At 39.3% G+C, this 25,430-nt stretch overlaps 2 protein-coding genes across 51 annotated transcripts in view; both read left to right on the top strand.

Moving 5' to 3' along the window:
* The first annotated feature begins 455 nt into the window (after nucleotides 1–455).
* Nucleotides 456–25,430, top strand: part of si:ch211-266g18.10 (titin) — a 31,115-nt gene continuing 6,140 nt past the window's right edge. For 2 of the 50 annotated variants that reach the window (XM_031579663.2, XM_031579649.2), the window contains exons 1-37: nucleotides 457–888; nucleotides 2,266–2,427; nucleotides 2,600–2,716; nucleotides 2,977–3,081; nucleotides 3,289–3,375; nucleotides 3,602–3,706; nucleotides 4,607–4,720; nucleotides 4,882–5,001; nucleotides 5,264–5,371; nucleotides 5,561–5,590; nucleotides 5,727–5,753; nucleotides 9,460–9,525; nucleotides 9,613–9,702; nucleotides 10,704–10,814; nucleotides 11,356–11,478; nucleotides 12,232–15,486; nucleotides 15,874–15,915; nucleotides 16,538–16,582; nucleotides 16,862–16,903; nucleotides 18,263–18,310; nucleotides 18,503–18,544; nucleotides 18,682–18,723; nucleotides 18,885–18,929; nucleotides 19,113–19,148; nucleotides 19,598–19,639; nucleotides 19,994–20,035; nucleotides 20,213–20,254; nucleotides 20,452–20,493; nucleotides 20,630–20,671; nucleotides 20,842–20,883; nucleotides 21,089–21,130; nucleotides 21,268–21,309; nucleotides 21,487–21,528; nucleotides 21,736–21,777; nucleotides 22,095–22,136; nucleotides 22,267–22,308; nucleotides 22,770–22,817. In XM_031579663.2, the coding sequence (XP_031435523.1) occupies nucleotides 867–888; nucleotides 2,266–2,427; nucleotides 2,600–2,716; nucleotides 2,977–3,081; nucleotides 3,289–3,375; nucleotides 3,602–3,706; nucleotides 4,607–4,720; nucleotides 4,882–5,001; nucleotides 5,264–5,371; nucleotides 5,561–5,590; nucleotides 5,727–5,753; nucleotides 9,460–9,525; nucleotides 9,613–9,702; nucleotides 10,704–10,814; nucleotides 11,356–11,478; nucleotides 12,232–15,486; nucleotides 15,874–15,915; nucleotides 16,538–16,582; nucleotides 16,862–16,903; nucleotides 18,263–18,310; nucleotides 18,503–18,544; nucleotides 18,682–18,723; nucleotides 18,885–18,929; nucleotides 19,113–19,148; nucleotides 19,598–19,639; nucleotides 19,994–20,035; nucleotides 20,213–20,254; nucleotides 20,452–20,493; nucleotides 20,630–20,671; nucleotides 20,842–20,883; nucleotides 21,089–21,130; nucleotides 21,268–21,309; nucleotides 21,487–21,528; nucleotides 21,736–21,777; nucleotides 22,095–22,136; nucleotides 22,267–22,308; nucleotides 22,770–22,817 (5,536 nt within the window). In that variant the 5' untranslated portion in view covers nucleotides 457–866. Of the gene's footprint in view, nucleotides 889–2,265; nucleotides 2,428–2,599; nucleotides 2,717–2,976; nucleotides 3,082–3,288; nucleotides 3,376–3,601; nucleotides 3,707–4,606; nucleotides 4,721–4,881; nucleotides 5,002–5,263; nucleotides 5,372–5,560; nucleotides 5,591–5,726; nucleotides 5,754–9,459; nucleotides 9,526–9,612; nucleotides 9,703–10,703; nucleotides 10,815–11,355; nucleotides 11,479–12,231; nucleotides 15,487–15,873; nucleotides 15,916–16,537; nucleotides 16,583–16,861; nucleotides 16,904–18,262; nucleotides 18,311–18,502; nucleotides 18,545–18,681; nucleotides 18,724–18,884; nucleotides 18,930–19,112; nucleotides 19,149–19,597; nucleotides 19,640–19,993; nucleotides 20,036–20,212; nucleotides 20,255–20,451; nucleotides 20,494–20,629; nucleotides 20,672–20,841; nucleotides 20,884–21,088; nucleotides 21,131–21,267; nucleotides 21,310–21,486; nucleotides 21,529–21,735; nucleotides 21,778–22,094; nucleotides 22,137–22,266; nucleotides 22,309–22,769; nucleotides 22,818–25,430 lie in introns of all 50 variants that reach the window. The other 48 variants (XM_031579651.2, XM_031579652.2, XM_031579657.2 and 45 more) reach the window with 42 other exon arrangements.
* LOC116223387 (serine-aspartate repeat-containing protein F-like) lies at nucleotides 5,767–9,516 on the top strand. Its single transcript, XM_031579701.2, has one exon. The coding sequence runs from the start codon at nucleotides 7,038–7,040 to the stop codon at nucleotides 8,535–8,537; it is 1,500 nt and encodes a 499-aa protein (XP_031435561.1). The 5' UTR covers nucleotides 5,767–7,037; the 3' UTR covers nucleotides 8,538–9,516.

Below are 25,430 nucleotides of genomic sequence, written 5' to 3' on the forward strand. Positions count from 1 at the left end.
ATTATCTACTGGAACAGGCTCATTTACAGTTCTGTAAGGCATCAAATAAAAACACTGTATACAACCGTGTACAAACCTGTATACAAAACCTGAGAAGAAACTTGAGAAAGAAAGCCACAGGGACTGCAGATGGAAAACCACATTGCTGTTTTCTGTGGCATTCGTACTGTATTCTGGGCCTGCGTGTCACCATGACCAGGCCAATGACAGAAGGAGGGGTGTGTGAGTGGGGGGGGGGGGGGGTCTCTTCTTCCAGCCCTGAGTGCAGGGGTGTGTGAGAGGGAGGGGGGGGGGGGTCTCTTCTTCCAGCCCTGAGTGCGTGATTATATCCTTTCCCCTTTCGCTGTCTGCTAGGGTCCTCTAATGGATCACGCCCCCGCTGCCAAAAAAGGCCAGAGCGCAAGCAGCTGGCGAAGGGAACACCGGCTAATAATAAACCGGACCAGCGAGGGGGATAAGGTTACCTTGAAGCTCCCCTTGCTCCTGCCTGTCTGCTTTGTGACCTATTACCATGTGAGGCGTAAATAATATTGGCTAAACTGTTAGCACATATCTGCTGCCCCCCTTCGCTTCAGATACCCTGCTTCCTTCAACCCTGTTTTCGCTCTCCCTCAGTACCGTTCCCCATAGACTCCCTTCTGCTATGCAAAGAGACCAGCCACACTGAAACTTCCATCTACATCAGCCCCCCCACCAATGATTTAGCAAAAAGTTCAACCTTGCTGGATTATATGGCGGCCACACAAGAGCAACACCATTTGATACGTTGGTGTTCAAAAGGGATTTAAAAGAAACAACAACAAACAAGATCACAGAGAAATCTGGCTACCCCTCACCTGATTTGCTGAAGTAACCTTAATTTCAACATGGACGAGGCTGCATCACAAGGTACAGCTTTTTATTTCCTTTGGCGCCTCAGGGTTAGGGCAATGTTGAAGCCTGCTTGATAGTAGCAATAGCTAATGTGACAGGATATAGTACAGGTCTTACAAAGGTGGATTACAAACTTGTGGCAGGAAATGTTTCAGGCAATGACAAGTTACTGAGGTTTCCATTCCACACTACTAGTGTTGTGACGTCAAAGTATATCATACATGACCACCTAATAATGTTGGCAAAAGACCTTCATATTTGTTGGTAATGTGCCACATTGTGATGCAAAAAGAACTTTTTTATTATTATGAATAATTTATTACTGAGGAATAAATATGACAGGTTGAGAGGTTTTGTTTTTGAGCCAAATATAGAGTACGCCAGAAATGAGCTGTACAAGCAGTACAGTGATATGTTTCAACAAATGTAAACAGTGTGCTCTGAAGTTCAAGTGACTAAATGGTTTGCTGCTTCGCTTGTCAGGTACACTGGCACGCTAGCCTTATTTTCAGTGTGTGAAGTACACAGAACGCCATGTTCAAAGAGCCTGTCTAGTCAGCACTTGGACTGAGTTCATTTATTATTTATGGCATACTGTGAACTTGATGAGGAATTCTTACAATGTGTGTGGATGTAGAGGAATCAAAACAGTATCATATCATATCAGTGTTCTCTGGATGGCCCTGTTCCTAGAGGACCTAACACCTGTTCTGAACTAAACTGAGTTTTAGCTGAAGATTTTCCACTGACTGCCAATTTTAGCTCTGGTCCACTGTGGTGTAATACAATAAGGTCTCGCATAATAACATCATCAAAAGGACATTAACTGTTTAAAGCACTTGGGCTCAACACAGTGATGTGTAGAGTGAGATTTGTTTATTAATTTAAAGCAACTTTGATGATTGTCATGAAAGTATCCGAATAGTCACTTGATATAGAATGACATGTGCCTTTAGTCAGACAGTGCAACGACAGTGGTATCGTACTACAAAGCTCCATGGAATATGAAAATATATTTATGTATATTTTGCTATAAATTAATCAAAATTTAAGTTTTAGCTTCTAATGTGCCCTAATGTGTGATCACAGACTGCCTTAATTGGCTGTTCTCTATAAATTGCATATTAGCCTTAGCTAATGATAAACACACCATATATATATATATATATATATATATATATATATACACATTAAAGCATTTTTTAGGGGTGTTCAATTCTTTTAGGTCAAAGTGGCTATTTCAGGGGTCATCTCACCAGTTAAGGGTTAAAATGAATGATTTGAACCTATTTTAACAAATTAACTTTAACAGGAAATTCTGAATCCAGGCACAAAAAAACAAATTCAAACTTTTTGTAATGGGAGTGTTTTACCCACCAATTCTTTTCCCAGGCGCAGAAGCAGAGTCTACGAAACAACCCCCCAAGCAAGGCAACGGTTTCCCGAAAATCCAACTCAAGCCGGTACAATGGGTTATAGCCATCGTTCTCGTCCTGTCCTGGTCTGCGGTCGGTGCATATTTGTTCGACTTTGTTGATGACAAACAAATAGCCGGTGAGTTTGGCAGAAGTCGCAACCAGACAGACAACACACAACACACAACACACAACACACAACCAGAATCAACACAGTGTGTGTTCACCTCCGCAGTGGTTCCACTGACTTAAAGGGTTTCAATCACTTTTTGACTCTCTGTTTGTTGTTCTGTTTGGAATACACACTACAGCTATTCAGGAAGTGAGCATGGATCCCATGGCAGCAGCAAACATGGCTGTAGAGGGAATAAAACACAGCGCAGACAAGTTGGTGGCCGAAGTGTCTGATGCTGTTTACAATGCTCCAGGTAATGACCAGCGTGTATATAATGTTCATCTGAACATTATACCATCACTCCCCATCCCATGTAATGAACAACAAACTTGATATATTTCCACACACATTTATGTTACATAGGCATAGCCCTTGATACAGTTATAAAAACTATAATATGTATACTATAACATAATGAGCGATAAGATACTTTAACATAACTGTACAGTAACAATATGAAAAGAGTTAAGTAATTTACAGTGTTTATTTTTATTCTTGCCTCATTCTCTGTAGAGAATATATGTAACTCGGAATACCTAAAGTCAAGTGGTCTCCTAATGGAGGATATACGAGAAGGAATAAAGGGGGTTGTCGTTGACGTATTTGACATCTTTGAAGGTAATTCCACCCAGCAACACACACACTTGCCAACATAAGATACAAATCATAGTGATACACAGAAGAAGCAGAATTGTCATTTACTTGAGTTAAGAAATATTATTTGTTGTAACATTTGGGGTAAAAGGATTATGCAAATCTATATAGAACAATTTTCATTCTTCATTCTTATCTCTTAAGGAATGTTTTCATCAATTACTTTTTCAGGAACAATACACACAGTGACCTACTATCCAGACATGATGTTAACTGGAACAGTGGATGCAATCAGATATGTGACAAGCATGATGAAAGGTATTTTACTATTTGTTAACTGAATCTGAATTAAACATAAAAACACACACAGACACACACACACACACACACACACACACACTAGTCTGCACGCACATAGACGCCAGATATATACGAGGACAGAGTAAGACCAAAAAAAAAATCTTGTTTGTTGTACCATCATTTGGAAAATATGGTTTGCAATGACACCTAATACATCCCTCCATTTGTTGCCTCATATTTTTAGGGAACCGCCCCAAACTGGACACTCTGAAGTATGGGGGTGTGGCATTGGAAAACATACGAGATGGCCTTAAGGGCGTCATCGGCTGCTTATTTGACCTCTTCGAGGGTAATTCCTCTAAGCTACAGATGTTCTCTACATCTACATAACTAACAGCACTTGTGCTGAGAAGTGAGAGTGTTCAACCAACTAAAGAGGGCACACGTCACTCTGCTACTTATTGAGCTCCAGTGGCTGCCTGCATTAAGTTCAAGACACTTATGCTTGCTGGTGATTGCTGGTTCTGCTCCCACTGTTCACGTTCGTCCAATGAGCGTCGTTTAGCACTGCCGTCTGTGCAAGTACGGCAATCTAGACTATTCTCATTCGTAGTTCCACGTTGGTGGAACGAGCAGCCTAGCACAACCAGAGCAGGGGCGTCCCTCTCTACCTTTTAGAAGCTCTTGAAGACCCAACTCTTCAGAGCACCTCCTTTCCTAACTTGCACTTTCTCTCCCTTCCTCTTCTGCTATGTCCTCTAACTAGTACTTAACGTACAGTAGTTACATTCCTGCACTTTTTTATTTCTTATGTAAAGTAGTATTTATTGTTACACTAGGTCTCTATTGCTCTCCTTAGTACGTCACTTTGGATAAAAGTGTCCGCTAAATGACTAAATGTAAATGAGAAGATGTCTGTGTGCAGTCATGATGTTTTCAGTGGTTTTCTAATTTTTTGACATCACCTGAACCACTACTCGAAGCACACTGATTGCTCTGACAGAAAATCAATTAGGCCTACTGATCCTCTATGTAGGGATTTCACAGTGGGAACTGAGCCTGTGACGAAGAGGTTACAGTAACAGGCTAGAAACTGTTTTATTAGCACACAATTAATGCCAGATTATTCAGGCAGCATCCACTATCTATCTACTGGGTTACTCTGACATTTTAGGCTGCCCTTCTCACATCACTGTTTTTTTTTATTTATTTTTTTAAATCTTATACATTTACTGTCATTCATTTGTAGGAACACTCGATGCTGTGGCCTTCTTTCCTCACAAGATTTTGACTGGAGCAGCTGATGGATTCAAATATGTGACAAGTGTGGTGTCTGTGCCAAGCTTCCTCGCTCTCCCTACAGGTATTTCACAGGTCTAAACACCTGGCACATTAAAATACTGCTTAGGTTTTAATGCAGCTAAAACAAAGAAGACCAAACTAAGATTGAGATAAATAAATGCGAAGTCTTGTCCTCTATATTTATTCTCCATCATTATTTTCGTTTTTTGTGTCCGTCATTAGAGTGGATATCGGAGCTCAATCTTAATCCAATGGATGCCATCATGCAAGCAACTGAAGAAATCACAAACCTGAACAAGGATGCCTTTGACTCTGTGTCAAGCATGTTCAAGGGCAGTGAAGGTAGAGTCCTGCTTGCTTCAAGAAAATACATTTTTATATAGAGCTACACTACAAGTGTTTGCATTGTTTCAGTGGTATTTGATTTAAGTGGCGGACTGTGACACTGCACATAGACACACACACACACACACATATATACACACACACACACAAACACACAGTGTGTGTGTGTGTGTGTGTGTATATTTACACGTATACTCTTAGTCACCAATAATGACACTGATGTTCTGTAAACTCAGTCAACTTTTTTTGATAATTTTAGAAATAAGCTTTGATCCCATGAAAGTTGTGACTGATGCAGTAGAGGAGATCGCGGACAGGAGGAACATGTTCTTGTCATATCTGTCAAACGTAATGATGGAGGACAAAGGTGACTGGTGCTGATGTTTCACAATCCATATTATTCCCCCACTTATATCTTACCGCTTATACCACATATATTTGCACTGATTACTTTATGAAATATTTAAAAGTTGTACAGTGTACAGTTCTTACTGCTTTCCAAGAGGGCTAAGTGTGTGTGTTCATACACTTACACATCTGCTCCTATTTGGTTTAGATGAGACACCACCCATGACCAGGAGGAAAGGTAGGCGCTCAATTTTTTCAAAATCAAGATTTCAAACTGTTGGTTTTTCCTATCCATAATACTAATAACTTTGAGGCTAAATCTGTTCACTTGTCCTTATGTGTTCAGCCATATATTTTTTATTTATTCTTAACAGGGGAGTTTTTGCCTCCAATGGAAAAAGGTTTGTGTCTGCCTGCACTCGTCATATAAAATATAAAGTCATATAAAATACACATACAAGTATAGAAAGTTCTAGCTTATTTTGTGAATACCAACAGCTTTATCATATATTTTTGAGATGCTTACATTGCTGCATAATTTTACACCATATTGCTTTAACATTTATGCAATTGAAAAAATATAACGTTCTGTGATATGTCATTGTAATGCAATACTTCACATTCCTCTAACACATAAGCCCTTGATCATACTTACTTATCTATTTGGCAGCTTTCATCCATTTGAAAAATGAGCTAAATTTCACCTCCTGACAAATGAAAATGACAAACTGACATGGAATAAAATGCACGTGCTAACACAGAAAGTACTCACGTGTACCTGACTATGGATTACTTATAACTGTAAAATGAAAATACGCCTATGTGTTCGGTGTTTTTTTTTTCAATGTTTGTCTCATCCTAAGTGAATGCTTAATGAAAAACAAAACATTTGTGAATGTTTGGGCATTTTGCATTCACTGCATTGTCAGCTCATGTTTGGTCAGTGTACTGTATGTCTGATGCTGGGGGTTCTGTTATCCTGTGTGCAAAAAAAAATACATTTAATAATCATATTAAACTTAAAATAACTGACTATTCTTTAAGATGTGCAAAGCATGCGGTCTTTCTGAAATAAACAGTGGTTTTATAAGTGCACTTTTTCTTCATTTCATATATTCCATCTTACATCTACTCTTTGTCTGATCGATGTAACAGACTTGAATGTGGTATGCTTATAATGCATATCATTATAACATATTGTAAAACAGGCTGGTAAACAAATAGGTGTATAAGCTGATTTTAAGTAGGTGTAAAGTACGTTAATACAAAACAAAACATCTATGCCAACTTTCTACAGGAACTCCAGTAAGTTTGAGTTTCAAAATAGTTTATAGTTTATCATTTATAGTATTAAATTAGTTTCTGCTAGTTACATAAGTTACACTGCTATAACATGCTTTGAGTAATTCAAAGGTGTACAAGGTATAATTTAATAGTTACAATGTAACAACTAAAGAATATTTAGTCCATTGCATGAATGCATCATGCTACTCTCTGGGTTTACTGGAATGGGTTCTGTTTTAACTCGGATGCTTTTACATTCCCTAAAACGTCTCACCACATCTGAACTCACTCATGATATTTGTACCTTTGAGATCAGCTCACTTGTGAAATATACAATATATTACATGTTACGTTGGTAACGGTTGGTTGGTAACAAAACGGACAAAACAGTTGCAGAAATTATGGGAACAAGAGAAGCAGAGGTTGAAAAGATAAAGATTAAGATAGCCACTACAACCTGGCCAGAATACATCCTGGAAGATGAAGAACCAGTGGATGAGCACACTGAGAAACACGAGGATGATCACCAGGAAGAACCTGACGTTATCACAGCACCAGACAGTGACGCTCAAGCTGAAGAAAATGAACCTGAGGAATTACCTGACGCTGACAGCACTGATGCTGTTTCCAAAGATGAAGAGGAGACAGGGCAGGAACAGGATGAAGAGGACACAGCTCAACAAGAGAGTCAAGATAATGATGAAGACGATGACGATGGGGTTGATAGGGACAGTAATGAGGAAGCTGGCATAGATGAACTAGCCACTGAGGAGACAGCCTCAGATGAGGATGAGGAGACAGCCATAGATGAGGATGAGGATGACCAAAGTGAGGAAGAAGAAGAGAAGGCCGACCTGGCTGATGAATCTGATTATAGTGATGTTGTGAAAGAGGAAGACTCTGATTCCGAGGAACTTGCGCGTGATACGGAGAGTGAGGTCAGTGAAGAAGTGAGATCAGACACAGACATAACGGAGTCTGAAGAGGATGATGATTCTCAAATCAGTGCAGATGAAGATGTAGAAGAAATAGAGCCTGCAGCTGATGCTGAAACTGCTGTTTCTGAACCAGTCGTCTCAGACGATTCTGAGATTACTGCAGTTGCAGATGAAATAGAGCCTACAGCTGATGCTGAAACTGAGACTGCTGCACCTGAGCCAGTCGACTCAAATGATTTAGAAATGTCTGAAATCTCTGATACTTTAGACAAACCTGAAGAACAAAGAACTCCTGACGTTAACACAGTTGGGTCTGACACTGATGCCAATGATTCAGACATATCCGAGGATGATGATGATTTTGAGAATTATTTTGAAGATCTAATAACCGCTGACATTTCTGTTCCTAAGCCTGTCGGGAATGAGTCTAACATCAGTGAGGCTGGAGATGAAATTCCTGATGATCATGAAGAACCTATTGCACTTCAATTAACTCTGATTGAGCTTGTGGACAAAGACTCTGATTCTGATGATGATGAGGATTATGATCATGACACTGGGATCACTGTGGATGATTCTGAAGAACAGCTCACACTTGATATTGCTCTATTTGAACCAGACGAGAGTGATTCAGGCTTACCTGACGAAGATCAAGACACTCTGGACAACATCGCAGGACAGACAAAAGAATCTAGCATCAATCTAACTGAATCAGGAAAGTCTGATGATTCCGACATCATAACTGAGGCTGGTGTTTTTCCAGCTGAGGATCTCTCTGTTTTGGACGACGCTGACGATGATGCGAACAACAACAACAACGAAATCAAGAGGGCCAGAAGCAAGCAGCTGAGACGCAACAGGCTTCACTATGGCATTGAGGAAGAAACAAGCCAAGGCTTGAAAAAAGGTATCAGTGTAATTTATATCAGGTATGCTTTCTTAAGGGAGAGGATTGTGAGGTAGGCCTCAAACAAAAATACACATTACTATGTCATTCATTTCATTACCCCATTACATTCGTTTTGCTAACTTAGATTGCTAATTGTTATGCTGTTCTGTAGACATGTGTGTTAAAATACAAAATGTCATCAATACATCAGCTTTTCGCTTTTAACCTGTCATTAATCTCCATCATTATTGCTTAACAGTAGAAATGCTGAGGCCTTGTAATCTTGCTATTCTACTGGCATTTTTTTTTTGTCAAAGTAACAGATTATTAACTGGATTTGTGTAATAGCAATCACACTTAAGTTAAGTCTGTATGAAGTTGTCTATGTATCCTACAAATGGAAAATTATGTATCAATACAATGCAATGGAGTCTGTACATAGGGACTGCAGACTGTATTGAGACGCACTACCCAAATTGTAATGGTGACGTAATCCGCATCTCTGAACGGGATACATTCCTGGTGAGACTGTCAAAAATAAGGCCCAGTGGCATTTATACGTGACATACACCACACACTGTGAAGTCCTACTGATGAGTGGTTAGCAATTAAACTCATGCACTGCCATGACTTTACTATGCAGCTATGGAGGGCTGTTGGTTCAGCTACCCAGTGTTACACATGAAAGACCACATGTTCATGGTGATGCACAAGTCCACTGTGAATTAAAGTTCAAAATAAAGTGACGCTACCCTGCGTATTCAACTAAATTAATCTTAGAGTTCCATTTGCATGGGCAATTTGATAACGTATTATTTCATAACATGTTAACTAAGCTGACAATCATAAATTACTATTTTAATATCCTCTAATTGAACCCCATATTTGTGTCTGCTTGCTGTTTTACTAATTGTCTGTATCAAACTAATACCTGTCCTGTCAGCTTTTTCTATCAGGTCTTTCATACATGAGCTCATAAATGTACTTACTTTTTAGTTCTTGAACAAGAGAAGGTATCCAAGCAGCAGAAGACCAGAGAAGAAGTATACAAAATCATTCAAGGTACATTACTAGTTTGAGTTTGGTTTAAAAATATAAACTGGGAAGGAAGAGTCCATTTTCCCCTCACAAGCCTGTCTATTTCAACAGACCTAAAAGCCACAAAAGCTGAAAAAGAGGCAGTAAAGTTCAAACTTGAAGCCAGAAAGGAAGAGGAGGAAGAGGAGAAGAAGGATAAAGGTAAGGCCAGAACATAAGTGAAAAATGGAGACCCAGTACACACAGTACCCTGTGGTGGAAATAATTTAAACTTACAAATGTAACCCATTACTTTGTATATTATACTGCTCATCAACAAGCTTCCATCTTCCACCAACAAAATCCAGCTGCTTGCTAAAATGCATAGAACAGCAATAATGTCACTGTTTGCTTGCTATGTGCCCTTTAAGCACACTAGCCTCTGTCCTAAATAACTAAAACAATTACAATTAGCAGCATCACCAGACAGGAGGAAAAACATTGAGTATAATTTACATTCATATAGATTGATCACTCACACACTTACAGTATACATCCCAGCCATTTAGTACAATCACATTGAGCAGTCATCAACTACATTTCATGCACTCTCATATCAAAGTTGACATCTCCGATGCAATGACTACTATTAAACATTGGATTTCCTTAACATAACTGGCACTGACATATTTAAATCTGAGTGTAACAAACTGCTTATCTCTTGATTTGCATGGGAAACTAAAAACATGAAGTTGACCATGTTTAGTAACATATAGGCCTCATCTTAGACGCATAAGCATTATTTTGTTAATTAAGCTAACAAGAGTAAAGATTAACACGATGTGATCAAACTGAAAGCTTGAAAAGGGCATTCAAGATTTTGACAGATGACAAAAAAAGGTATTTGAGTAAACTAGATCAGTAACTATCAATATGACCAGCAGTAACATTCATAAATGAAAAATTCATAAACAACCTCCAGCCTACATATCTACATAAAATCATACAAAGGGCCACTACTTGGTGATACTTTTTGGATATTCTACTACAACACCAAGCTTTTGATATCTTGAGAAGTAAATCCTAGACTAAGATCAAAAAGATGGCAAAAATATTGCTAGCATGATGTTGAAGCTAAAAAACAACAAGAAATAATAAAAAGCTTACAATACTGATCATCAGAAAACAAGGTTAGTACTACTTAAACCTATGTTCACTAACAGAAGAGACTGTCACTGCTGAGGAACTGCCTGAAAAGGAGAAAAAACCTGAACCACTGGAGGAGAAAGTGACTGAGGAAGGAGCTAAAGCTGTAGGAGAGCTGAAGCCTGGAGGTACAAGGACCAAACTTGAAACCTAAGCTTTTCACTTACACATGAACGATCAAACCGAGGCTTTAATGGACACTTTTAGCGCTATCCTTCAAGACGAGTGACTAATGTTTGGACATTTTTAGCGTTATCCTTCAAGACGAGTGACTAATGTTCTTGTAGAGAAATATGGCGGTGGGTTTCTTGTACAATGAGAAAAGGTGGCCAAAGTCTTCACAAAAGGATACTGGAGGTAGACACAAGAAATTATACTCTTGACACATTAGACATCATACCCTCTAGGTAAGCCAATGGTATCTGTACACCAGAGGATAAGATTTAGATAGTATCCACAGCTATCTGCCCAGTATTAACATAACTGTATGCATCCAACTATATTCTACATACTAGTCAGACACATGAACAATGTCTTCTTGGATCGATGACATACAGTATATCGCTAAGGCAGAGAAAAATCACAAGTTTCACAAAAAACTATTAACAAGTTTACATTAGAAAATTGGAAAACAAAGTGTTTACTATTGAAGCCTATGTTTACAAACAGAAGAGACTGTCAGAGTTGAGCCTGCACAGGAGGAAGTGACTGAAGAAAAAGTTGATGGAGGAGTTAACGTCACCAGCAAACGCTGGATAAAAGTGAAGTCTTTACAAGAGCTGAAGCAGGAAGGTAACAAGAAAACAACAACTTTTCCAAAACTTCAACTTTACTTCAGGGTTACCTAAATGAAAGAATACACCTAATAGGCATTTTCAGCATTTTTAACACTATCAAAAATACAAAGTGCTTGATATGTCATTTTCAGTCTCAGGGTGGTAAATCTAGTCGCAACAGATTCACAGAGTTACATATAGGACAGATATGCACATACACATATCCTTAAACAAATGCAGCCTCCACGAAAATGGCCTGTTTTCACGAAGACTTTATGACATTATGGAATCTTAATATTATTGAAACCAATGTTTGCAAACAGAAATAGCTGTTATTGGTAGAGGTAGAGGGAGTAGTAGTGGAGAAAGTAACTGAAGCTGAAAGGATGAGAAAAGTACAGGACAGAGGAACTAGAAGCCAATAGCAAATAACAACAAAATAACCTTTGATTTACTGGTGCAATCACACCAGATTCACATCATGTCTAGCACTCAATGGAGATTCAAAAGGGCAAGTTAAAAAGGCTTCACTGAGAAACTAAATCTTGCATGTATGCTAACATCTGACAGTGATACATTAAGTGTTTATAATCCACTTCTAACTAATGCTATGCGTTGCTATCTATGAAAACTAGAATATACCATAGAAAATGCAGCTTTCACTATATTTCAACGCATCTTGATGACTTGCTTAATGTTGCATAGAAACAAAAGCTTCCCTCCAACATGTGTCTATACTCTGTATCACTTCATATTTCACAAAATTCAGAACCTGCACCTCCACCTGTACCTGTGAAGGAAAAAGATAAACCAGAACCTGTAAAAGAAGAACCTAAGCCTGCATCGGTAAAGGAAAAAGCTAAGCCAGAGCCTGCATCGGTAAAGGTGCAAGCTAAGCCAGAGCCTGCATCGGTAAAGGAAAAAGCTAAGCCAGAGCCTGCATCGGTAAAGGAAAAAGCTAAGCCAGAGCCTGCATCGGTAAAGGTGCAAGCTAAGCCAGAGCCTGCATCGGTAAAGGAAAAAGCTAAGCCAGAGCCTGCATCTGTAAAAGAAGAACCTAAGCCAGAGCCTGCATCGGTAAAGGTGCAAGCTAAGCCAGAGCCTGCATCGGTAAAGGTAAAAGCTAAGCCAGAGCCTGCATCGGTAAAGGAAAAAGCTAAGCCAAAATCTGAAAAAGAGAAACCTAAGCAAGAACCCATTACGGAGAAGACTAAGCCAGAACCAGAAAAGCAGAAAGCCAAGCTAGAATCCGTAAAGGAGAAGGCTAAACCAGAACCTACTACCGATAAGGAAGAAGCTATGGTAGAATTCAAGGAGGAGAAACCTAGGCCAGAATCTCCTAAGGACAAGGCCAAACCAAAGCCCATTGCAGAGAAGGCAAAGCCAGAGCCCAAAAAGGAGAGAGCTAAGGAAGAACTTGTAAAAGAGAAGGCTACACCAGAACCTGTGAAGGAGAAAGCTGAGCCTAAGCCCAAAAAGGAAGAACTTAAGCTTGAACCTGGAAAGGAAACCGCTAAGAAAATAACTGTAAAAGAAACTGCAAAGCCAGTGCCCACAAGGGAGGAGGTTAAGCCAGAACCAGTGAAGGAGAAAATGAAGACCCTGAAAGAAAAGGCTAAGAAAGAAGCTCTGAAGGAGAAAACTGAGCCAGAACCAGCAGTAGAGAAGACTAAACCAGAACCTGCACCTGCAAAAGAAAAAGCTAAGCCAGTACCCATGAAGGAGAAAGCTGAGGCAGAACCTGTGAAGGACAAAGCTAAAAAAGAACCTGCTAAAGAGAAGGTAAAGCCAGAAGCTGTTAAGGAAAAAGCTAAACCAGAAACCATGAAGGAGAAAGCAAAGCCTGAGCCTGTAAAGGAAAAAGCCAAGCCAGAGCCTGCTAAGGAGAAAGTTAAGCCAGAGCTCCCTAAAGCGAAAGCTAGACCAGAACCAACTAAAGAAAAAGCTAAGCCTGTTCCTGTGAAGGAGGAAGACAAGGCTGCACCTTTGAAAGAAAAAGCTAAGCCTGTACCTGTGAAGGAGGAAGATAAGGCTGCACCTTTGAAAGAAAAGGCTAAGCCTGTACCTGTGAAGGAGGAAGACAAGGCTGCACCTTTGAAAGAAAAAGCTAAGCCTGTACCTGTGAAGGAGGAAGACAAGGCTGCACCTTTGAAAGAAAAGGCTAAGCCTGTACCTGTGAAGGAGGAAGACAAGGCTGCACCTTTGAAAGAAAAGGCTAAGCCTGTACCTGTGAAGGAGGAAGACAAGGCTGCACCTTTGAAAGAAAAGGTTAAGCCTGTACCTGTGAAGGAGGAAGACAAGGCTGCACCTTTGAAAGAAAAGGCTAAGCCTGTACCTGTGAAGGAGAATGCTAAGCTAGAACCCACCCCTGTGAAGGAGAAGGCTAAAGCAGAACCTGTGAAGGAGAAAGCTAGTCCAGAATCTGTAAAAGAGAAGGCTAGGCCAGAACCTGCAAAGGAGAAGGCTAAAGCAGAACCCACCCCTGTAAGGAAGGCTAAGCCAGAACCTGCACCTGTAAAGGATGAAGCTAAACCAGAACCTGCAAAGGAGAAGGCTAAAGCAGAACCCACCCCTGTAAAGAAGACTAAGCCAGAAGCTGTGAAGGAGAAGGCTAAAGCAGAACCTGCAAAGGAGAAGGCTAAAGCAGAACCCACCCCTGTAAGGAAGGCTAAGCCAGAACCTGCACCTGTAAAGGATGAAGCTAAACCAGAACCTGCAAAGGAGAAGGCTAAAGCAGAACCCACCCCTGTAAAGAAGACTAAGCCAGAAGCTGTGAAGGAGAAGGCTAAAGCAGAACCTGCAAAGGAGAAGGCTAAAGCAGAACCCACCCCTGTAAGGAAGGCTAAGCCAGAACCTGCACCTGTAAAGGATGAAGCTAAACCAGACCCTGCAAAGGAGAAGGCTAAAGCAGAACCCACCCCTGTAAAGAAGACTAAGCCAGAAGCTGTGAAGGAGAAGGCTAAAGCAGAACCTGTGAAGGAGAAGGCTAAAGCAGAACCTGCAAAGGAGAAGGCTAAAGCAGAACCCACCCCTGTAAAGAAGACTAAGCCAGACCCTGCAAAGGAGAAGGCTAAAGCAGAAGCTGTGAAGGAGAAGGCTAAAGCAGAACCTGCAAAGGAGAAGGCTAAAGCAGAACCCACCCCTGTAAGGAAGGCTAAGCCAGAACCTGCACCTGTAAAGGATGAAGCTAAACCAGACCCTGCAAAGGAGAAGGCTAAAGCAGAACCCACCCCTGTAAAGAAGACTAAGCCAGAAGCTGTGAAGGAGAAGGCTAAAGCAGAACCTGTGAAGGAGAAGGCTAAAGCAGAACCTGCAAAGGAGAAGGCTAAAGCAGAACCCACCCCTGTAAAGAAGACTAAGCCAGACCCTGCAAAGGAGAAGGCTAAAGCAGAACCTGTGAAGGAGAAGGCTAAAGCAGAACCTGCAAAGGAGAAGGCTAAAGCAGAACCCACCCCTGTAAAGAAGACTAAGCCAGACCCTGCAAAGGAGAAGGCTAAAGCAGAACCCACCCCTATAAGGAAGGCTAAGCCAGAACCTGCACCTGTAAAGGATGAAGCTAAACCAGACCCTGCAAAGGAGAAGGCTAAAGCAGAACCTGTGAAGGAGAAGGCTAAAGCAGAACCTGTGAAGGAGAAGGCTAAAGCAGAACCTGTGAAGGAGAAGGCTAAAGCAGAACCCGTCCCTGTAAAGGAGAAAGCTAAACCAGAACCTGTGAAGGAGAAAGCTAAGCCAGAACCTGCAAAGGAGAAAGCTAAGCAAGAAGCTGTAAAGGAAAAAGCTAAGCAAGAAGCTGTAAAGGAGAAAGCTAAGCCAGAACCTGCAAAGGAGAAGGCTAAAGCAGAACCCACCCCTGTAAAGAAGACTAAGCCAGAAGCTGTAAAGAAGGGTAAGCCAGAAGCTGTAAAGGAGAAGGCTAAGCCAGAAGCTGTAAAGGAGAAAGCTAAGCCAGAACCTGTGAAGGAGAAGGCTAAAGCAGAACCTGTGAAGGAGAAGGCTAAGCCAGCCAAAGTGAAGGTAAAGAAAGGTAAGATCTAAATCGTGTGTAATGATTTATTGTTATTAACAAGAAATTACCATTTTCATATCATTTTTGTGCATAAATAACACCCTGAGTAGTGATTCATTATTTCTTGCTTAACATGCTTAATTTAACAAAAACTGCCAAATTTAGTTGGTGCTTGAATATTATCAATACATAAATTTAGTTTGAAGCTACCACTGTGGTCCAGTTGCAATATGTTGTGTCAGGTCATCATTTCTAATTCTGATAATGTTGTTTTTATGTAGCAATTAGTACAAAGATTACACAACAAATAGATGAAGGTGCTTTCTCATCTTCAATGCAGCTATGAACTTTGCAGCATACAATAAGTTCAAACTATAAATGTTGTTATTTTCCTGTGCCAAGCAGAACCCGAGGCTCCAAAAGAGAAGGCAAAACCAGCAAAGAAAGGTATTAACACAAACGACCTTTGGTCGCGCAAAACTCATCAAACAAGTGAGTTCACGTGGGAGGGTGTGTTGACTGTCTAAAGGTACTAAGTACAGAGGTGTCCAGACTATGCAACTATAATGGGGTTGGTTTGAGCACATAGCTCATATCATAGCTCATATCATGGCACATATCATTCACTGGCCAAGCTAAGCTGGAAAGCAAGAGGCAACACATAACACATGCCATGTACTCTCAGAGCACTTACGTTTTGATGATAAATGATTGAATAAAAAAAAACAATACATAATTCCTATTTGCAACTTTCAATGCAGAATTTGTATTATTACCAATCCTTTGAATTGAAAGGACAAGTCAGAGTGAAAGTCCTGTTGCTTGCTAATGCTCTCGTAGCTTAACCGCTAGAGCAAGTACATACAGTGCCAGTGGATATGATTATCAGCACTGTACTGCAAGTTGCTTTTGAAAAGAGGGTCTGCCTCTATAATATGCCAAAGTAACATTTACAGCCAAAGGAGTAAATGTAAATGAAACAACAGTGAAATGTTCTCACCTCAGACAGATGAGTTAATCCACCCTCCAATACTTTTGAACAAACCTCTTTGTTGTGTTTGGTATGTAGAACCCGAGCCAAAGAAAAAGGTCAAGCCAATGCCTGCTGTGAAAGGTATGATAGGGGGATGTATGCTATGTGTATCAAAACTAAACTCAATCGAACCTCTTGGCCTTAATAAAATAAACATATCTTTACCTATATGACTTGCATAGCTACAGATACGAAAGGTTTATTTGTGGTGATAATTTGCTGACCAAGAAGTAAGATGGTAAGATCAACTGTTAAAACAAGATTGATCACCTTCTATACACTTTTGGTTCATTAAAAAGTGTCTAGACTAAAAACTAAAAGGCAAAACACAACAAAACTGCATGTTATCTTTTCCTATAGAACCTGAGGTTCCAAAAGAGAAGGCCAAACCTGTAAAGACAGGTACAGCATATTAATAATATTACATATTAATTAAGATATACTTGAGCTTTGCCCAGTAGTGCTTATCGCATACAAGACAGTCAGCTCAAAACTTGCTATAGTAAAGCCATCTACCTCTGTGTTAAATGTAATGGCTTTGAGTTTGAATCTTACTGTGTGTTTGTGTGTGTGTGTGCGTGTGTGTGTGTGTGTGTTTTAAGGCATCTCTTTGCTTGGTTAGAGTTTTTATAACATGCAAGATCTTGATTTATTTTAATGAAAGCAATCTAATAGTAGATAGATTTGATTTCACAATGCATTTTATCTCAGCTTTACATTATGCTGCCCCAAGCTCTGTTGGTTTATGTTTAACAGCATTTCTTTAAAGTCAAAATAGTTGGATTTTGCTCATTTCTGAGTCCGGCATGTTAGAATGGCTGTTCGAATGATGTACTATACTGCTTGAATTGTCTGCTCTGTCATAATTTAGAACCCAAGGTAAGAAAGGTATGGTATGAACAATACTTTATGCTGTGCTTACAAGGTCACTTTGATCACTTGAACCAGCTTGTTTTTAGAGATTAGTACATTACTTATTGGAGTTTTCATATAATTCTACGAGTCCCAGAGCCTGGCTTCCAAAGGAAAGAGTCATACCAGCAAAGAAAAGGACATAACATCTCTACATAAAAGCTACAGCTAATTAGTTTAGCCTGAAACACTAACCTAAGGCCATGAAAGCCTTTTTATCTGCCCAATTAATTTGCACTCTAATTCAACAGTGCTTTGGGTGACTACAGTAGAGTGGAACACAATGATCTACTTTCATTTTGCTTTCAACCAAACATGTACATGCCGCGGCCTTTGAAGCTTTGTTCGAGTTTTTAAATCATCAACATTTGTCCTGTTTCCCTCAATAGACAAGAACATAATAGAGTGATGTGTTTGCGCTTTCACTAAACAGCAGGGTATCCCAAAGAACAAAAGACATGAAAAAAGGTTGTTCATGCTGTTTAGGAGCTGCCTCATTTTCTGCTATGCAAAATTAAAGGTGCTGTCTACGATTCTGGTAAAATGCGGCATATATTTGAGCTCATCAGACAATTAGCAATTAGCTGAATATGGCCAAAAATATACTGGATTAGAATCGTGGACTTTGTCTTTAAAACTTTCCTTCTAAACATCAATAATACTGTTATCTTTAGTGAACAAACATCCCAGTTTTAATGAACTGGATATCTGATACTAACCGTGCAATGGAGAAGTTATGCTTCTTCTGGGCATCCCAGTTATGATTTTCCTTTTCTGCACTCCGCTTGTTGTATTTGACCCAAAATTGCCATGAAATTTGCATTGACAATAATTTCTCGCCTACGGTAGAAGCAGAGGTTCCAAAGGAGAAAGCTAAGCCAGCACCACCTGTGAAAGGTAATGAATGTTTTGCTCTCACCATTTCTCTCTGTATTTAGTTTGTACTCCAATATCAAATAACAAGCAATGCATATAAATTATAAGACTAATGCTAACTTATACTAAAGTGGAAATCATACTGCAAACAATCTAGTTGCCTGAGAAACAGTCGGACTACAGAGTGATGTTATAATACTTTATCTTTGTCAGAACCTGTGGCTTCAAAGGACAAACCAAAACCGACAAAGAAAGGTGATTTTTGTGTTTTAAACATGTCTGTGGTGACTATGTTGTCTGGCCCAATCGTGTATCCTAAACTGTTTGTGCCTTAAGAAAGTCCTATTATGTTGAGATGATGTTCTGATGAATGACTATTTTTTGTGACACGGTGGTTGTGGTACCAAAAGCAAGACCGACTCCAACCAAAATAGGTACTAATTTCAATTTAGTTTACACCCAAGCCAGTTTGAATGAAGTTTTCTTCCAACATGCATCCTCTCTATTTCAAACTATTGGATAACACCCACCATCTCTACATACTGTCCTATTCAAACCTATAGCTATTTACAAATACAATTCCTTTCTACCATAGAACTTGAATCTATGAAGAACATCACTGGACCAGTTGTGAAGAAAGGTAATCTTCTTACCATGTCTGCCATGACAAAACCTTCATATATTCCTATATAGAGAAGGACATTGGTGTGATGCACTTCATTTATTAAAAAAAAGTATTACGTCTAATTAACACAAGAGAATTCTGATTGTAATGATGATGGTGGTAATGATCATGGAAATGATGCCCTTCCTCCTAATACAGAAATTCCAAAGGAGAAACCCAAACCTGAAGTGAAAGGTGACATTTTTTGCTTAACTTGCTAAATGGCTTCAAGACATACAAAACATACCTGACACAGACATACATACCCTACGCTTTCCACTAAAACAACTGACCTACTCATTAGTCAGTAATTAGGCCTATGTCAATAAACACAGCCCTATAAAGACACATAACCTTACTAATACAAATTAATAAAAGGTTTATATTAGGATTTTCTACTTGTTTAAATCAGTTTTTCTCATATCTTGAAACTTGAACCTCCAAAGGAGAAGGCTAAACCAGTTGGGAAAGGCATCTCTCGTTATCTATTTTCAGAGTGCAAAACTCCCCAACTGCCACTATTAATAAATGTATATCAGAAATGCCACTGTTAGCATATTTACACCAGCAATGCCACTGTTAATATATCTCAGAACTAACTCTGCTCTTCAGTTGTGGCCTAAAAATATGTTTTGCCAATGCAGAACCCAAGGTTCCAAAGGAGGAAGTCAAGCCAGTTTTAAAAGGTTTTTTTTTTTTTAATAGAACACTGTACCTGCCACAGGAACATTGACCCAGCTTCTGATTATTCAGACAATTACAGAGTAGCATTATGAGCAACACTAAAAGAAGTGTATCTTTGAAACCAGTTTTCACACAGTAAACATCGCAACTTTAGAACCTCAGAAAGAGACACTCTGTTTCTCGTATTTTATTCAGGCCAAACCAGCTAAGAACGGTATCTCTACTAAATGCTTCCGTTGAGAACAGCAAATGTTATGAGCCATGTCTAACTGCTGCTGCTTATATTTTCAGAAAAAAAAAACATTAAATGCTCTTCAGTTTAGCTGTTCATCTAAATTATCTTTTGTTCAATGCAGAACCTGAGGTTCCAAAGGAGAAACCCAAACCAGTCGTAAAAGGTGTACATACATGCATATATGCTTTATATGCTTTAAAACATAGCTGTGCTCCCTTTTCTCATGCCTTAATTTGCATGGCACCAGTAACTAAACACATTTACAGCCCCTGCTGATATATTTCAGAAATAACAGTGCTATGTCATTCTTTTTTTATCAATTATGTTTTGCCGACTTCAGAACCCGAGGTTCCAAAGGAGAAATCCAAACCAGCTATAAAAGGTATTGTTTTCAATGGAACAGTCATAAAACCTAAGTAACCTGCCAGAAAATATTTCTACTTAAAATCAGTGTCTGATTTTTCAGACAAACACTAAAGAACACTGAAGAAGTGTATCTTTGAAACTATTTTTTTCACACAGTAAAAAATGCTACTCTAGATTCTCAGAAAAACATACTGTATTTCGTATCTCATTCAGAGCCTGAACCTCCCAAGGAGAAGGCCAAACCAGCTAAGAAAGGTATCTACTAAATGCTTAAGTTGAGAACAGCAAATGTTATGAGCCATGTCTAACTGCTGCTGCTTACTTTTCAGAAAAAAAACACTAATGCTCATGAGTTTAGCATTCCATCTAAATGATCTTTTGTTCAATGCAGAACCCGAGGTTCCAAAGGAGAAACCCAAACCAGTCGTAAAAGGTGTACATACATGCATATATGCTTTAAAACATAGCTGTGCTACCTTTTCTCATGCCTTAATTTGCATGGCACCAGTAACTAAACACATCTACAGCCCCTGCTGATATATTTCAGAAATAACAGTACTATGTCATTCTTTTTTTTTATCAATTTTGTTTTGCCGAACTCAGAATCCAAGGTTCCAAAGGAGAAACTCAAACCAGCTATAAAAGGTATTTTTTTATTTTACAGTCATGAAACCTAACCCACCACTGGAATATTTATCCTTAAAATTAGTGTCTGTATACTCATCTAAGTACGCTACAGACACTAAGAACGACAGTAAAAGAAGTGTATCTTTGAAACCAGTTTTCACACAGTAAACATCGCAACTTTAGAACCTCAGAAAGAGACACTCTGTTTTTAGTATTTATTTAGAGCCTGAACCTCCCAAGGAGAAGGCCAAACCAGCTAAGAAAGGTATATCTACTGAATGCTTCAGTTGAGAACAGCAAATGTTATGAGCCATGTCTAACTGCTGCTGCATATATTTTCAGAAATAACACTAATGCTCATGAGTTTAGCTTTTCATCTAAATGATCTTTTGTTCAATGCAGAACCCGAGGTTCCAAAGGAGAAACCCAAACCAGTCGTAAAAGGTGTACATACATGCATATATGCTTTATATGCTTTAAAACATAGCTGTGCTACATCTTCTCATGCCTTAATTTGCATGGCACCCGTAACCAAACACATCTACAGCCCCTGTTGATATATTTCAGAAATAACAGTACTATGTCGTTCTTTTTTTATCAATTATGTTTTGCCGACTTCAGAACCCGATATTCCAAAGGAGAAATCCAAACCAGTTGTAAAAGGTATTGTTTTCACTGGAACAGTCATAAAACCTAAGTAACCTTCCACAGAAATATTTCTACTTAAAATCAGTGTCTGATTTTTCAGACAAACACAATAAAAACACTAAAGAACACTGAAGAAGTGTATCTTTGAAACTATTTTTCACACAGTAAAACATGCTACTCTAGATTCTCAGAAAAACATACTGTATTTCGTATTTCATTCAGAGCCTGAACCTCCCAAGGAGAAGGCCAAGCCAGCTAAGAAAGGTATCTACTAAATGCTTAAGTTGAGAACAGCAAATGTTATGGGCCATGCCTAACTGCTGCTGCATATATTTTCAGAAATAACACTAATGCTCTTGAGGTTAGCTTTTCATCTAAGTTATCTTTTGCTCTATTGTTTTGTCGTAAAAGGTGTACATACAGTACATGTATATATGCTTTAAAACATAAATAGGCTCCCTTTTCTCATGCCTTAATTTGCATGGCACCCCAAACTTACCATCTACAGCCCCTGCTGATATATTTCAGAAATAATAGTACTGTCATTCTTTTTTTTTATCAATTATGTTTTGCCAACTCAGAACACGAGGTTCCAAAGGAGAAAGTCAAACCAGCTATAAAAGGTATCTCTACTAAATGCTTAGGTTTCAAACAGCAAATTTTATGAGCCACCTCTACTGCCGCTCCTAATATTTTCAGAAACAATGCTCTTCAGTTCTGCTTTTCACTTCAATTATCTTTTGTCCGATGCAGAAACTGTGGTTCCAAAGGAGAAAGCCAAACCAGCCGTAAAAGGTGTACATATACACAAATATGCTTTAAAACATATCTGCGTTACATTTTCTTAACGAATTTGCGATGCCCCTCTCATATAAACGCTTGGCTGAAACTGAGTTGTCCTCTTCCGCTGTGGCACTTGCTTGCTGTCAACCTATCATCTCCCCTTACATTACCTGTCTTCCTTTGGAATGGAATGGGAGGTGTACGCACGGATACTGCTTGACTCCTGCATGAGCTGACTACGCTGACATAATCCCCCCCCCCCCCCCAAGGTGTTTCAGGATCCTGACCAGAGACCTTTGCCAAACATGCTCTTCTGCTTGAATATCTTTGGCAAATTCGGAACTCGAACTCAGGAAACGTCTTGAATTGCATGGCAGCCCTTCCTAAACATGCCTGCTGCCTCTGCAAATATATTTCAGAAATAACAGTACTGATGTATTTCTTTTTCCTCAATTATGTCTCGTCCCATGCAGAACCTGAGGTTCCAAAAGGTAAAGCCAAACCTGTTCCAGAAAAGAAAGGTACTATCCTTCATCCAGAAATATCAATGTTGCTACATGGGAGATACTGTGTGGCGTATCACAAAATAGTAACATGTACAAAAAAATATGAATGATCTTAAAAAGATCATGCATTAAAGGCCTCAAATGAAAACAGTACATTTGTACCAACTGCATATTAAAGTCTTGAAAATATTAAAGGTGAAAGTCTTGGTGAGACAAATACGTACAATGACAAAGGTATCCAACATCTAAAGCACACCTAAAGGTAGATTTACACCTCTGTAACTACGGGTGCGGCTGACCGCGCAGTTGCATCGGCGGACTCGTTTTGGTTTATGGTTCCTTAAGGTTCCCCAAGGGTTGTGCTTGTTGCAAAGCGATTCAACGCCAGAACAGTAGGTGGAGTAACGTTTTTTTGCCTACCCCATGACGCGAATGGACACGATGAACGGGAGATTTTTCTGTTGAAAATGCCTTACTTTATAGACAATAACGATCATACACCCCGTTGCACTAAACAACACTCAAACAAATACATATTGGATTGTTAGTCTATTAAGTATTGTATTTTATTAATTAGCCTGTTGTTAACCTTTCCTGCTAATCGTAGTCTGAGATTACAGGGGAGACTTTTGTTTACTGCTCCAGAGCCGAAGTGATCTATATTCAATTCAGTACCAGTGGCGAAAAAGACAGATCACATGATGCAGAAGTTCGTTTATTGACACATCTTTTAAGGACGGGCACAGCGCTTTAAAACGACGTGTTTATAAGTTGCATTATTCAAAGGTGAAAGATAAAAGGCGAGAATATCGCCAGGTGTAGGCCTACCTTATCATCATGAGAGTAGCTATGTTGTCAGTATTTGTAATACAATGTGTTGGCCGCAAGTTAACTCCACTTCACGTTAATGATAGCTTTTGTATGAGCAGACTGGGCTCAGCTTGCCTCACGTGTGCAATAACATATGCCGTTTAATCATATTTGGTAGAATGAAGGACAAATTAATTGTGAAGACTATCACCGAGTTTGAAAGGTAGGCTATTGGTCAGGTAATAGCCGAGTGACAGCTGATTTTCTTTCTGATTTGACAGTAGCCTACATCTGTGTGTTTTAAGCAAATACAATGTGAAATAGGCTATTTACCAACGGGCACCTGCTATCTTGGATTATACAGTAAATAAGTTGCGAAATGAAACAAAAACACATCACAGTTAAAGTTGTATTAGTATTGATTGATTCACATCGATATGAATGGATGACATGACTAACAAGTGGCGAAAAATGAATATGAAAGTACCAGTACCAGTGGCGAAAAAAGACAGATCACATGATGCAGAAGTTCGTTTATTGATACATATTTTAATGACGGCCACAGCGCTTTAAAACGCCGTGTTTATAAGTTACATTATTCAAAGATGAAAGATAGAAGGCGAGATAATCGCCATGTGTACATTCTCATCATGAGTGAATGTCAGTGCTTGTAATACAATGGTGTTGGCCGCAAATTAACTCCACTTCACGTTAATGTTAACTTTTGTATATGAGCAGACCAGGCTCCATTCTATCGCTTGCCTCAGGGGTGAAATGTATTGATTCACATCAATATGAATGGATGACATGACTAACAAGTGGCGAAAAATGAATATGAAAGTACCAGTACCAGTGGCGAAAAAAGGCAGATCATATGATGCAGAAGTTCGTTTATTGATACATATTTTAATGACGGCCACAGCGCTTTAAAACGCCGTGTTTATAAGTTACATTATTCAAAGATGAAATATAGAAGGCGAGATAATAGCCATGTGTACCTTCTCATCATGAGTGAATGTCAGTGCTTGTAATACAATGGTGTTGGCCGCAAATGAACTCCACTTCACGTTAATGTTAACTTTTGTATATGAGCAGACCAGGCTCCATTCTATCGCTTGCCTCATGGGTGCAATTGATTGATTCACATCAATATGAATGGATGACATGGCTAACAAGTGGTGGAAAATGAATATGAAAGTATTTGTTCGGTGAATTAGCGCGTTCTCTCCAAACAATGCAGTCAACGGTTTTTAACACCAAACAATCGCAGTCAACGGTTTTTAAATGTCAACATAGTGGTACAGCCTATCACATAACTATCATCTGAAATATCACGGTATGTCAAAACAAACCTTTGATCTAAACAGAATATTCAGTATGGAATAGGAATATTTCAGAGCAGTAGCCTATCTTTTATCGCGTTTGACAAATATGCTCAGATTGCTGTTCAGGTAATTTCTCCTGTGAGAATGGGATAGTATTCTGTCCATGAATTCGCGGTCATTTGAGGTCCTTATAAGTGTTTAAAGAGGGTTTGTAAAGATGCTCATATCTTCGGACCTCTTCTGTTGTGTATGTTCATAATCATCAAGAAGAGGCTTGTGAGACGGTCTGCAGGTTATTCATGATTCAAAAATATTGTAGTCTTGCCTTGGCCTTTAAAAATGGCGATACTATGCTATGAAAACCGGAAATGTGAGACTCCTGAAAGGATGCGGTTAGCAACCAATCACAGTCTTGCGGGGTACGTGAGCCCTAGGAGGATTTTGTTGGATAGTTACACATTTTGGCGGACGCACTTACGTCTTATGTAACTGC

This window comes from Clupea harengus, chromosome 14 (assembly GCF_900700415.2).
Source record: "Clupea harengus chromosome 14, Ch_v2.0.2, whole genome shotgun sequence".
In the NCBI taxonomy this organism is placed as follows: domain Eukaryota; kingdom Metazoa; phylum Chordata; class Actinopteri; order Clupeiformes; family Clupeidae; genus Clupea; species Clupea harengus.

Excerpts from the sequence above, each read along its gene's own strand:
- LOC116223387 (XM_031579701.2), top strand. The coding sequence starts at position 7,038 with ATGGGAACAAGAGAAGCAGAGGTTGAAAAGATAAAGATTAAGATAGCC.